At 43.1% G+C, this 13,800-nt stretch overlaps 1 protein-coding gene across 1 annotated transcript in view; it reads right to left on the bottom strand.

The window, feature by feature from the left end:
- Nucleotides 1–7,298: 7,298 nt before the first annotated feature.
- Nucleotides 7,299–13,800, bottom strand: part of KCNH1 (potassium voltage-gated channel subfamily H member 1) — a 173,589-nt gene continuing 167,087 nt past the window's right edge. The window contains exon 11 of the mRNA XM_029965099.1: nucleotides 7,299–10,788. Coding sequence (XP_029820959.1) covers nucleotides 9,940–10,788 — 849 coding nt within the window. The 3' untranslated portion in view covers nucleotides 7,299–9,939. The remainder of the gene's footprint in view (nucleotides 10,789–13,800) is intronic.

The following is a 13,800-nucleotide window of genomic DNA, read 5'->3' as shown; positions in this document are numbered from 1 at the left end:
CATTCTAAAGGAAAACCAAAATAAATACTTTATTTTGACTTGCGGCTACATACGGATTATCTTAGCTTTCTTTCCAATCCTCACACCACAGCTGAGAATGTTCAATAAGCTTTCCTGTTATCACTAGTTCTTCTAAAATACCTTCTGTTTAACCGTAAAACTCACCAAAAAATATTGCCGTAGAGGTTTGAAAGCAATCTATTTCTCCTCACTGTAAGCCGCTGCTTCCAGGGAGCCATTTCTTGTTGAGCTGTCTTGGTCCTTTTGCTGAGCACACAGTAGCTCCCAGGCTTAATAGTGCACTCAGTGTGCTACTCAGTGTGCTACTGCTGCTCAGTGTTTCCCCCCAGCGGTAGCCCCTGAGGAGGCCATAATCTGAAGTATTATGGTAGCTGAAGAAGAGACCATAATCTTCCTTTCACAGAAAATTTGTGTGTGTAATAGATACTCCAGCACAGTTTCTTTCTCCCTGAGTTGTGAAAGTTAGCTGGGAGATTGGGAATGTGGAAGAAAATACCAGTAAAAATGTATGTCCCCCTCAGATTTGCACACACAAAACTGCAGTGACATTTGCAGGGCAAATGTGTTTCCCCCCCCGGGTAGGAATTAACAGCCAAGCCTGTACCTTCACCTCATTCCTCATCTGTCTGAACAGAAACATCTTCAAGGAAATCTCTACAAGTGAACAAAGCTCAAAAAACCCCACACATCTTCAAGGTTTCTCAGACAATTCTGCCTCTATCAGTACCATGTGGGACTTCTAGGGAGACAGCTTGGGAGCTGGTCATGATGGATGAAGCTGCCAAAGTTAAGCTTGTTTTAAACCTACACCTGTGCCACAGGGCAGCTTAAATATGAACTTGCCTGTGCTACATGAGGACTTGAACTTAATTAGGAAGGGGGAGCAGGAATGGAAAAGGAAAGGAAAAAAAAAGTAAAAAGACAAGGCTTGAGCACATGTATTTTGCAGATACGGCTGTGCACAAGTGTCTCCGTATCTGCTTCTGACAGATGTCAGGAGTTCAGTTACTCAAATGCTTTCTTTGGATCTCTCACAGGTTTTTACTCATCCTGTCTTTCAAGAACAGGACAGGTTATTCCCACCAGCTTCCACATGCCAACACTGAAGTTGTGGTGAATTAGTATGAAAAAATCAATGTTCTATGTGAAAAATACTTGTATTGGCTGATATTTTTTATATGCTGTATGCCTGTTACAATTAAACCCCTCACACCACTGGCAGCAATAAATACCCTAGCAACGCCACATCCTTCCCAGCATTTTCTGGTTGGATACGCAGCCTTACTAACTACCCTACCTCCATGGAGCACAAGGCAAGCACAGACAGCAGCTCGTGAGCCAAGGTCTTCCCAGCCTTGGTGCCCGCTGTGGGTGGGCAGGTTGGAGAGCAGTGACCGTCTCTCAGTAGGTGAGGGGGCATGTGGCTGTTGGGCTCATTGCTCTCCCCGAATTTTCATGGGCTGTCCTGTGCATTATCCTGCACCAGGCAGACACACTGGTGGCACACACTGAACAGAAACAGTTTTGCTGTTCCTTTAGTGCTGGGGGAGCAAATAAAACATATTGCTTTTATACACATGTGCAAGAGAGGGGAGATTCGCTGCAGTTCACTCCCACTGGTTCTCATAGCACAGAAGAGCTAGTTTATGCTGGTCATCTTTACTCCAATTCAAAAAAGCACCGGAGCTAGAGTGCTTCCAACCTTAACAGAGATACTAAAATGCACCACAGGGCAATTAAAGAACCTCCATCATCAAATGCATAATTTAAAACTGCATAGGCAGCACTCACCTCCCCACAAGCTGCCACACTGCAGACTGCCCTGGGAGTCCTTGCTGCTGCTCTGGGGCCACAAACCCAGCCGGGTAAAGTCACCACGTGCCTGGCAGATGTCCTCAGCAGCTGCCACACAGGCAGCAGCACAGAGGCAAGGAAGGATCCATAGGGCCCGGGCCCTCTGCCAGCTCCTCTACAGCCCCAAGGAGGCTGTACAGCATTACACAGGCTCCAACCCTGAGCTCCCCTCCAGATATGCACCTTCAGGCATCTTGTAGGTGCTATGCTTTGCACACTAACTCTGAACCAAACAGAAGCAGCAGTACCTGTGCAGCTATTCCTGAGAAAAGTCAGGAGCCATAGGACACATCCTGCCCTCTAGAAATCATTTGTTCCTGCTATGAATGCACTCCCAGGTGCAGTGAATGAGGAGCAGGGGCTGGTGCAGGTGGGCTGGGAGCTGCTCACAGCTGCTGGGAATGCTGCTGCCCAGCTGTGCCCAGGCCTGACGGGTCAGCATGTGGAACATGAGCCTTTGCAATTTGGCACACAAATCTCAGCAAAAAGTGCTGTAATTAATTACCTTTGGTTTGAAATGCTGTGGGGCGGCTGATAGGGGGGGAAACTGATGGGGAACATGGTGCAGGCAGTGCTACCCCTCTCTGCACTCTTTGAAGCTTGCAGCATAGCCAGGGAGGCTGCTAAGAATGCAGGAAATGCCTGAGCAAGGAAAATAATGGAGAGTTCAGAAAACAGCACAACTGCCTCTAGAGACCTCAAAAAAAAACCCAATCAAAAGTACATGCCCTCGCTATGGTAATTTTCTCTTTTCTGGTAAGTATAGGGCACCCTGTATAATGTTAGGCAAAAGAAAGCTGGATTTTCACACTGGCCAGGGAAACAATCCTAGTGACAAGAGATCCTGTCACACCACATATGACAGAGGATGCAGAAATGGTGTTAAAAATAGCTCCTCATTGTGCTCCTTGGCTGCTCTGTACAGTTCTGCTTCAACTCTGCAGTCTGAAAGCTTGTGCTTCCTTGCTGTTCTTTTGAAGATGAGATTCACAATGCCATGTAGTGTCTTAATACAGGTGACAGGATGAAGAATGAACCACAAAAATGGGTGCAAAACTCATGGGGGCCAGGCTGACATCCTGAAGACTAAAATGTATAAACTTCCAGAGTGGCTCCTGGCCTGCAGGAATCGCTGCTGTCTGTGATCCTGTCACATATGTCTATTCTGACCTGAAAGGATCTCCCATTCCCATCACCTCTGGTTATTCATTCCTTTGCTGCAGTAGCCAAGAAAATAATACCCATTGCCGCCTGTTGCAGTAGGGTCACTGCCAGGTGACACACTACGAGGGGCTTCACTCCTGGGAAGTTTGTCCATAGTAATGTCACTTTCTTCTGCAGCAGATGACAGGACAGCAGAAGCTTCTTTGATCTCTCTCTAGTACTGTGGTTGCCAAAAGTTTTGTAATAGTTCTCAGATTTTGCAGTAGTGAACACGTCTAAAACACAGACCAACTACAGACACATGAACCCTCAGGATACGGAACGACCATTTCAGACAGGTCAGAGGCAGTCCTCTGGTGATCTCGTTCCTGCTCAGCAGATACCTGGCCCAGACTGGGGTCCACGGTGCAGGACACTGCCTGGGGTGCCAGGATATTCGCTTTACAGAACACCTGAGTTCAGTTTACAGTGACCCTGGAAGTGTAAATCCCAACTGCACTGACACACAGCAGACAGAAATCTGAGGAAACAACCGGAATTGTTTACAAATGGAACAATAATATCACACTGCTCCACTGATAACACTTCAGTTACAAACCAACCGCAACAAAACTGCTAGCCAGAAGTTCTAGAGGGTAATTTAAAACCACCTTGTTGATCTTATAAGCACATATTCAACACATAGAAAAGCACACCAAAGCAACTGTAATGTATAAAATAGTTTATTACTATAATAAATAAAATTAAACTTTTTTTTTACAAATATTATTTGTGCTTGTTTAAAAATGTTGACTAGGGATATCATTAATGTAGGTGGCTGCATTTGTAACAGAAACATTCCCAGACAGTGTGCATACATACATACACACACTGTTTATCTACTGGCAGCTGCTTTGCTGACCACAAAAATAGTATCTACTCGTTTTCTTTTTCTAGTCATGCTTCATTGAACAAAGTGACAAATGCAAAGAAAAAGAACCAAGAGTATTTGGTGGATTTCTGAAAGGATAAAAGCAAGTGAAGTACATTGAAAAGCGCCAAAGCAACTGCATTAGCTGCATATCAATCAAGTGTCCATGCAGTGGTGGCTAAATATTGGAACGCAGACAGGTCTCCAACAGATGTACAAATATTGATTTTATGTAGGTACGATAATATAACACATTCATTAGAAAACTTGGTATTTCTTTATATAGCAGTTCATCCTGATACAAGATTATTGAACTTCTTTCATCTACAGCTAAAATGATTCTTTTTCTATGTTAGTGGTCACAGATTTATTGGGAAGAAGAAAAAAACCCATGAGAACAGTTAGTGAAAACCTCAAACTGTTTTGTTAACATTAGGCATTTAGATCCAGTTACAGAGGTGTTCTGGGATTACACATCAAATATGTTTACAAAACACTCAACAATCAGCTTGAAACAAATTACAGTTGCAGGTAAATTCACATTAGCTTTGTTGAACTGTAAAAAAACATCTTTGAAACCAACACTTTTGCAGTATGATCAGTTGGCTCCCTGATGTACAAAAGTGTTTGGACAATAGCTGTGTCTCCTTACCTTATGAGGGGAGAGGGCTATTGGAGTAATTAATTTTCCTAATAAGAAGGCAATAAGTGGAGAAAGAAATGTGATTACCAGCAAGTGATTTCCATTAGATTTAGAAAGCTAATCAAAGTGCTTCATCTTTAGGCAACACTGTAAATACTACAGAACATTAGGAAGGAAGGAGAATGGAATCACAGTTTGAATTATATCACTTATGAAAGGGTTTTAAGGCTAAATGCTGGATATATCTTATTGCAAAAAAAGCTATATTTTTATTTAATTGAATCAATGCTTGCCACAACAATGTGGTCAAAACTATGTCAGATTGGAGGATACAGTATTCTACTGTGCCTCACCTCAAATTTCTGGAGGTTCTCCTGCATGGGACTCTCTCTAAAATGTTTGTCTTAATGAATCATAAGTGCAGCTAACAGACTTTGTTATTGCCAATACACCTACAGGAGACTACGTGGAAATGAAGAATTAGGTAGAAGATGCTTTTTACCACCTAACACCAGGACAGGAAAGCAGAGGTGCAGCAACCATGTGTTATGCTGCCCATGAGAAGAAGGATAGGCTCAGCACCTTTGAGACAGCCCCTGGCACCAGGAAAAATAACTCCATTTATTCCATCATCTCTCTTGCAGAAGCCATGAGAAACACTACCAGGGCATCTTGGCTTCAAAGATACTGTGAGCAAAAAAATACCGGCTTATGAGCCTTATCCCCACCAACTAGGATACAGTGTTTTTCCAATTTCATGTGGATTTCTCTTCCTGACTATCATGACCCTTGTCAGATCTTTTCTTAGTCACACTATTTACTAGACTCACAGTATGAAGTTGAGGCCAACTAGAAAATTCAAAAATCATGGCCTTAAAAGTTCAACAGTTTACTAACAAGACACTAACTAGGACATTCTGTGGATGTCTACTGGGAAGGTTTAAGCTCCCTTCTTGAACTGGAATCATTAAATGAGGAATGTGCTTTTACTTAACAGAAATGCAATCCATAGACTCACTATACATTGATATTATATATATGTGTGTATGTACACGCATCTGCACAAGCGTAATCATACACGCTGTTTACATAGTAAAGACAAATTATGTACTAAATTTTTTCACAGATTGGTTAAGAGTGATTGAAAATATATCACCAGATAGTCGCAGTAAATATCTTGTTGAGTTCATTAAAGGGAAGTACTGTAGAAACAGAACATCACCTTCCAAGCTGTTAAACAGGGTGTTCGCTGGGATTCAGGGCAGCACTGTGAAAGAGATGTAAAGCAAGAATGGTGTTTTTAAAAGTATGCATATAATACCAGACAGAAGTAAATGTATCTGAACATGGCAGGGGTGAGGGCTGCGTTTTGCTTTTTTAATCCTTTTTTTTTGTGCTGTGTATTCGTATTCTTTCTCACCATTCAAGCATGCACTTTCAGAAAGTTCTCATTCTACCAAATCATAACCCAGGCTCTTTTTCTCAACTACCTTCTTTTGACTGAAATTTAATTACACCATTTATCAAAATGGAACACATCATCTCTTTCAGAATGGTGCAGGTTATTTAGCAGGTTGTTAAATGGTAGAAGCACTGTGCCAGAACACAGTTAAAACTGAGGCTTTGGGTTTTTTTCTTATGGTATGTACAAGCATTTGCTTGTGAAGGGGCAGATTCTTATGTTCAGAGATCCTTCATTTCTAAGCTGGAATGTAATTTAGGTGAAAAGGCTCAACCACCATGTACAGAGAAACAGGAGAAAAAGAAAAGACTGACAAATAAAATGGAAGAACAAGTAACAATTATAGTGGGTACACGTGCTGTCCAGCCACAGGCATCTGAGTGTAAGGCTCAGTGGAGAAAGACAGATTCGTAACACAGGTGCTTTCAGCCACTCTTTAAAGGAAAAGTGTTGCATCAGCGGTGCCTGGGCACCACAGCACAGGTCCAAACTAGTCTAAGGTTCAAAGGAATGACTAGTCCCAAAGTGGGCATGGATTTGTTCATTTTTTTTAACCACTCAGTAGCCCAGGGAATCCAAAGATTCCTAGATAGCTCATCCTAGATAGCATTTATTTTCAAATTCTCTTGCAACAAATACAAGTTACTGAAAGATGATGCACACTCCTACCACTAGTTTTAGTGCCTGACAGTTCATAAAAATGGGCCTAATCTCAGTAACAGCTGTACAAATCTGTGTGACATTGACCACTCTCAGGGCTGACATGGAGCAGACACCCTGAAGGTGTCATTGTAAGGAACAGAGTTTCTCTGCAGTTTCATGACCACAACAAAATTAAATTTGGCCTTTATCTTCAAAGACATTAAATTTTCAGTGGAATTCAGAAGTGTGTTACAATTTTTAGAGTCTTTACAAATGGATAATAAATGACTTTATAGGCCATTGTAAGAGTCTGAAAAAAGCCTTAGAAAAGGACTCGGTGCTGTGCCCACCCACTGTCACACGGGGTGTGCAGCAGTTCAGTATCATACTGAGCATCAGGCTACACAAGGAGCACCCTCAGAAAATGGGCAGTTGTCTGCCTTTGTTCACAGGAGTGGATTATTATTATTATAATTATGGGACTTCTAGGGCTGGTCCTGCCAGGATTCCAGGCTGGGCAATAGGCAACACCAGAATAACCTTTAGCATATCCCTGAGGGCACACAAAAATATTACCGAGAAACATCAATTCAGTATCAGCAACAAAGGGCCAGGTAACCTGCAATTGCATATTTAACTCTAGGTCCACACTGCCATTCTGGAAATAGTAGGCACATACTTAGGAGGTTGTAAATATTTCCTCCCTCGTCCACCTGGGATAAGCTAATGGTCATGTTTATCCAACTGCAGGTAAATGGGTGACACTTTCACAAAGGACTTGCTAAGACTTTCAGCCTTTTAAAAATTTTATGAAGCAAACCAAGCATCAAGAACATCATGCTGGTGAGAAATTTGCCTGGATCAGAAAACTGACTCCAAGGCGGTCTCTAAAAACTTGCTGGAACTTCTGGAAATCAATTACAAATCCTTATATATCAGTACACCTGGGGTTTACTTAGGTGGAATTTACTGACAAAGGAGACTAAAAAAGAAAAAAATCATTCAACAGTTTCTAACTGAAACCATGGACATACGGGTTTCTTACAGCAGCCATGCCATAGCTGTTGCAGGTAACTGCTACCACTTACAGTGATTAAAGCACCAAACACACAGCATGGCTTTGGTCAAAGAGAGACTTCCTCAGTGCTGCAGGTGTGCAATGCACAACTGTAAAAGACATCAGCTACCACTGGAAAAACCTAAAAATGGAATCAAAAATTAATTAAGGAAATGGTATCTTAGTTTCAGAGCAACTCACCTCCCTACTGCCTTTTGTTGTGGAAGGGAAAAGGGTAACCTACAGATTTGATCCTGAGAGTTGTTTCTCAGAAACGTTTCAGTCCTTGGATAAGAATTCACAGTCTGTGGGCACTTTCATATTGAGCCAAGGTGTAAGACCCTTGAAAGTCAATCCTAAACCATCTGCTTCTGGACTTGTAAATGGTGGTGTTGCACTTGGAATAATCAGCATCTTTGAGAGCAAGGGCAGTTACTGCAGGAACAGGTATAAATACACTGACCACATGACCTGAGCTGGTAGCTTTGCACAGCATGGCCTCACCACTGTGCCAGTCAACAGTGGACCTCACACTTCCCCAGGGATGTCTGACACAGTTCTGCATTGCACCGTGCAAGCACCAGGCCAGCAGAAATCCTTTAAAGTGGTCGTTTTCCTTGCCTCTTCCGTACACAAACAAAATCTTCCCCCCAGAAAATCATGTGTTTCTTTGTAAATGACTTAGTACCGTGGAAAAAGAATGAGCCTCAACACACACAGTGTTAAGACCTATTGCCATTAAAAATAAAAACCCATAAAAGTGTGGCACCATACTTCTGAACTCTAATCTACTGTTAAGCAGTGAACATACCAGATCAGTGGAGTGAATATACTGTGAATATACACCTATATTCCAAGGTGAGAACCCAAGTCATGATATGCTACCCTATATGAATAATGAAGAGTAGTTTTGGTAAAGTGCTTCAATCATCCTCCAAAAAAAGTTATGAAAATATAAGTTTTGGAAACATCTCCTTCTTTAAGAAGCAGATCTCTTTGTTTCCTTGCTACAATAGCACTTGCATACAGTAAACACTGTATTTCTACCTCTACTATCCATTTACTTCCAGCTAGATTAGATCAGGAACAATACATCTGGATGTAGAGGAAAATGCCACAATCTAAAACTGTTAAAAATTCTGTGAAAGCCTTTGACTACAATGAATGTTATCAAAACAGAAACTTCTGAATAATAATTTAACAAGAATTAAAAGAGCAGATTCTTAGCAAAACCAGGACATAAATGCCACAGCATATTTCCATCAGGAGGCAAATCTGCAGGACCTGTTAGTGATGTTCACAATACATTGTGCAGTAGGCTGCACTCAGGTACACTGCACACCCAACTCTCTGGCCTCCAGCAACTGGAGTTAAAAGCAAAAGTAACAAATGTTGAAAGACATCTGAGACAGAAGTTATGTTTCTGAAAAATCAGTATCCTTGATCCAGTAAATGAGAGTATGGAAGTTCCCATTTATTAACAGATCTGAAATACTGTGGCTATTTTTGAAAATGTTGCTAAATGTAATTGCTTTAGCAATATGTCAGTTTGCAATTAAAAAATACCTTTTTTTTTGTCTTATTAGCCCTTCCTTGACTACCCAAAAGAAACTTCAGTACTGAATAGCACTCAACCTATTGACGTGGAATACGTCTGCTACTGCTCTTTGCATTATTACAGATATATGAAAATATACTGTGACATTAAACATGCTGTACCGGTGACTGAGAAAGTGACAGCAGCAGCAACAAAAAAAACAAAAAAACAAACAACCCACCAAATGCTGAAAATACAAGCACCCTGGCAAGTGCTTGTATAGGCAAAACCCGAGCGAAGGACGTAAGGCATGCTCCAAAAACCTCAGAGGTCACCTGGGGCTCACAGCAATGGTTGCTGCTGTCAGAATCCTTATTCCAGCATCCCGAGGGAGAGAGGGGGAGTCAGGGGGAATGGGCACCAAGGGATAAAATAAAAACTTCAGAAACTGTACCCTTGCTGTCAAAAAGGCTTCAAAGTCAGCTGCCATCTTGACATGAGGTTGCAATTCCTGTTACCATACCTTTTTAGACAGAGGGAACATGCTTAGTGAACTGGCCCCTCACTCATTTCCTAGAAAGGTTAAATGTAAAGTGTTAGGGGGCTGTTTCTTTGTTTATTGGTTTGTTTGTTTTTTAAAAGAAACACCTCAGCTAGCTCCAAACATGTCTTTTTCTGATTCTGGAGACTGGGGCCTTGATATTTCAAACAACTCCTGTGGCGACTGGGAGCTTCTTCTTGAGGTTAATATCCTAAGTATCTCAGCAAGCTGGTTTTCTATATTGGTCATTTTTGTGTTTAAAGCCTTGATGTCCTCTTTCAACTCATGTTTCACTTCTAGCATGGTGGCCTGAAGAGTCTGTTCTGGGATGGGATAAAAGGAGTGCTTGACCTCGGTGAGGACTGGACTGTGGTCCTGTGGGCTTCTCGTCTCCCCAGCGTTATCCAAGCGCAAGTCACTTTTTGTAATGCCACTATCACAAGAGTCTGTCTTCTTCAGGGTAGCTTCTCCCGAAGCTTTAGTTCTCTCTGGTAAAGTCTCCATGGACTCTGCTTTAGAGACCTTGTTCCAGTCTTCACCTTTCCCACAGGCTTCTTTGAATTTGGCCCAGCCTTTTCGTCGGGGGTAGTCCCCTGAGGCCTTACACCCTGCGTGGTCCGATGTTGGGGCCTGCAGCTTTGCCTGGTCGGAGGTCCCAGAGGTCGAAGCGGGCTGGTACGACACAGGGGTCGCCGGACTCTCCCGTACAGTCACTACGCTGGCTTTGACCACCGAGCGAGCAGAGGACTGCTCCCCTAAAGCATTGCCCTTTTCCACATCCAGGTCATCTGGATCTCGGCCCCTCTCTGCTGCAAGCCGCGCTTCCTTCTGCTGCCTGAACCTCTGGAACAGCCGGCGAACCGGGTGGTCTGGGGGTAAGATCAGGGGTGCTTCGTTTTTCCTCTTCATCCTCTCCTCCTCTTCACGTTTGACATCGCTGATTTTCCGGAACACAATCTACAGGGGGAAAGAGATTTCACTCTGTGATTAACTGCACATTTGTTAAGGGGGAAGAATTGGAGAAAGAATCATTTGAAAGAATCTGTTTTAACTGAGAAATGCACAACCTCTGCACATTTATAGCAACATTTTCAAATGTCTTATGTTGTGTGGAACTTGGCTTATTTCATTATTTAAGAGCAGACACAATCTATCTTATAACACCGGAAAGAAAAAAAGAATAGATTTCTCCAGCTCTGAGAGGTTAGCAAGGCAGTGCCATTGTAAATATAATGATCCCAGGAAGCTCTGTTTTGTGTTAAAAGTGACTTCTCATATTTGTTTTCCCAACTCCATAGTTTAGCACCAAGTTTCTAATAGTACAGAGCCATTCTCATCAGTCTCATCTCAGAGCTCACTCACTGCAAAAGATCTGATATAGCTTTAGTGCACCTTGGCCACTCGTGGTGTCAGTACAGCAGAGATTACTCTGCACCCTTCAACGGCAGTTTGCAAAGTGCTTCTTGCCCTCCCTTCCTTCCCACATTCTTCTAGAAGCGATGTGCAGTTCAGGGAGGAGGCAAAGCTCAAGCCAGTCCCACAGCCAAGAGCACCAGGACGATGGGGGATGGGCTTTGCAAGACATGGGGAAGCTGTTCATGGCTTGATTACCTCAGAAGCTTGAAGAGCTTCACATCTTGATTTATTTCTTTATTTCTATGCAAAAGGGAACATTTTTTGCACAACAAAACATTAATTTTCCATTTACCCTCCTAATTATATCTTCCTGAGCCTGTAGGCTAAGTGATCTCTGTAGGAGCAGCCTCTGGGTCTCACAGTACTGATCAAAGCCTCACAGTGTCCCAACCTGCAGCCAGTCAATGTTTCTTCCTTGTATGCAATGGCAATACATTCTCTTCAAAAACTCCTTGAATTTTACATTGGTATTGATATTTTCTAAGCAAAAAAACCCTCCAGTGTGGCATTAAACAAGAACCAGTAAGTAGTCTTTGTCTGAAAATGAGAGGTCCCCTAAACTGAAGTTTTCAATAACAGAGTGTAGAAGATGCAGCCCCTAGCTTCTACTGAACACTGATACCTAATCTCTTTAGCTGCTTTTGGGAAAATCCACTCAAAGACCTTACAATCCATTGCAGAAATAACTTTCAGATTCAAATCATTATTAGGAAATGTGTAAATAAACCCATCCCTCTGCTGCAGACAAATTTAAATTAAGCTAGAGCTAATAAGCACTGCTTCACTGGCACACATAAAATGAATGTTTCTCCAGACCCCAATGCTTCTTAACAGTTTTGTAATTGTGAAGCAGGGGAAAAACTTCTTAGCAGTGCATCTTTGGAAGGAAGAAGTTGTCAGACTTGGCAGCATTTCCCAAATACAAAAGAATAAAATTAGCAGGAAGGATATTTTATTTCCAAGCTGCAATTAGGAAACTAAATATGAGATAAGAATAAGAAAACAGGGTACTTGACAGTGTTTTTTTTTTCTCCCCTTAGGAAACTCAGTCTGCAGTGAGCTCAGTAGAAAGTGGACAAAAGCAGCGTAATCCTTATGAGTGAAAGAACAGCACTCTCTGGGAAGGCAGGTTCAACGCAATCCTGCAGGCTAACGGCTTCCCACACACTGGCAGTCTCCCACTTTACTTGACGGATGAGTGTCAGCCCAGCATTAGGGCAACTGCCCTGCACGCCCTGCTGGAGCCGAGCGATGCCAGGTGGGATCTTGGGGGGTCACTCCAGCAGCATGCTGAGGCTGGCTCTGGAGGCACAAAGCCCCAGCAAACCAAGGCAGCTACAAGCCAAGTCAATTTGTCTCTGCAAAATTCTGTGTCTCCAAAATCTTTCCTCTCCTGGAGTTTGTATGTTTGGTCCTGGTGTGGACATCTACATCCTATGCCAGGTGCAGTTAACAGGGCTCACATCACTTTGTGCATGAGCAGGTTGTCTCAGTCTGAGTTATGGATCAGGACTGTGTGCTTTCCTTAAATGCTCAGAAGGGACGTATGACGGGCTGGTGCAATTGTGACTGTCACAGGGCTGGCTCAACAGAGCTAGAGGCCAGGCTGCTTTGCCGAGTCTGTGTCTGGGCCAAGCCCTGCTCCACGCAGCCCATTCAGCACCTTGTGCACTGGGACACTTCTCACTCTTTAATGACTGGCTTTTGTAACATAAATGGGTAAGTTATTTGACAGAACCTGCCTCTGCTCCAGCATCATGCAGATGAGAGAGCAATGAGCAAATCTCAAGCAAGCACTTATTAACAGACCCATACCACTGCACCTCAGGCAGCTGGTAGCATGATCCCCCTGTTGGAGTACATGATAAACAAATCTACCAGCAAACACAAAAAGGTGAGCACAGACAGACAAGCTGTTGGTAGCACTTATCCATCCACAGCTTCCACTGCTCTCCATGGCACTGCCTAGGTGAACCCACCCTATGGGCATCCCATACTGTGGATGCCAAGTACGCTCTGCCATGATGAGCGGCCATCAGCTTCCCTGCTGACTGATGATCAGCCTCAGGACCCTGAACGTACCTTCACTGCTTTGCCTTCAGGAGATCTGGCTGTAGCAGGAACAGGAATGTATATGGAGGGAGCATTACGTAGCCTTTGCCATGGGTAACTGCTACCATGCTAACGAGACCCCTGATTTCCATTTTCCACGTGAGGCCTTACACCAGCTGTGAGGGAAGTATACCACAGCAGCAACCTGCATGAATGCAGAAATGCAACCCTCAGGTCTGCAACCTGCAACCCATCCTACCTGACATCTTTGACAAGTATGCATTTATGTGACAAGCTGCACTCATGTGGTGCAAGTCAAACCTACGCACATTTGCCAGGGGACATCACCTCCAGCTTTTGGGTTGGCTCCTTTTAACTCCTAAGACAGTGGATAAATAGCTGTCAGAGAGCAAATTCTGTTTAGGGACCCCCGGCAAAGCTGTCATTTGTCTCCTTTTTTGCAAGTTCCCTGATGCCATATTTTCTTCAGACAGTTCCATA

Source organism: Manacus vitellinus, unplaced genomic scaffold (genome assembly GCF_001715985.3).
Source record: "Manacus vitellinus isolate BGI_N305 unplaced genomic scaffold, ASM171598v3 scaffold_8_pilon, whole genome shotgun sequence".
Lineage (NCBI taxonomy): Eukaryota > Metazoa > Chordata > Aves > Passeriformes > Pipridae > Manacus > Manacus vitellinus.
This window is presented reverse-complemented; position numbering and strand designations above follow the sequence as displayed.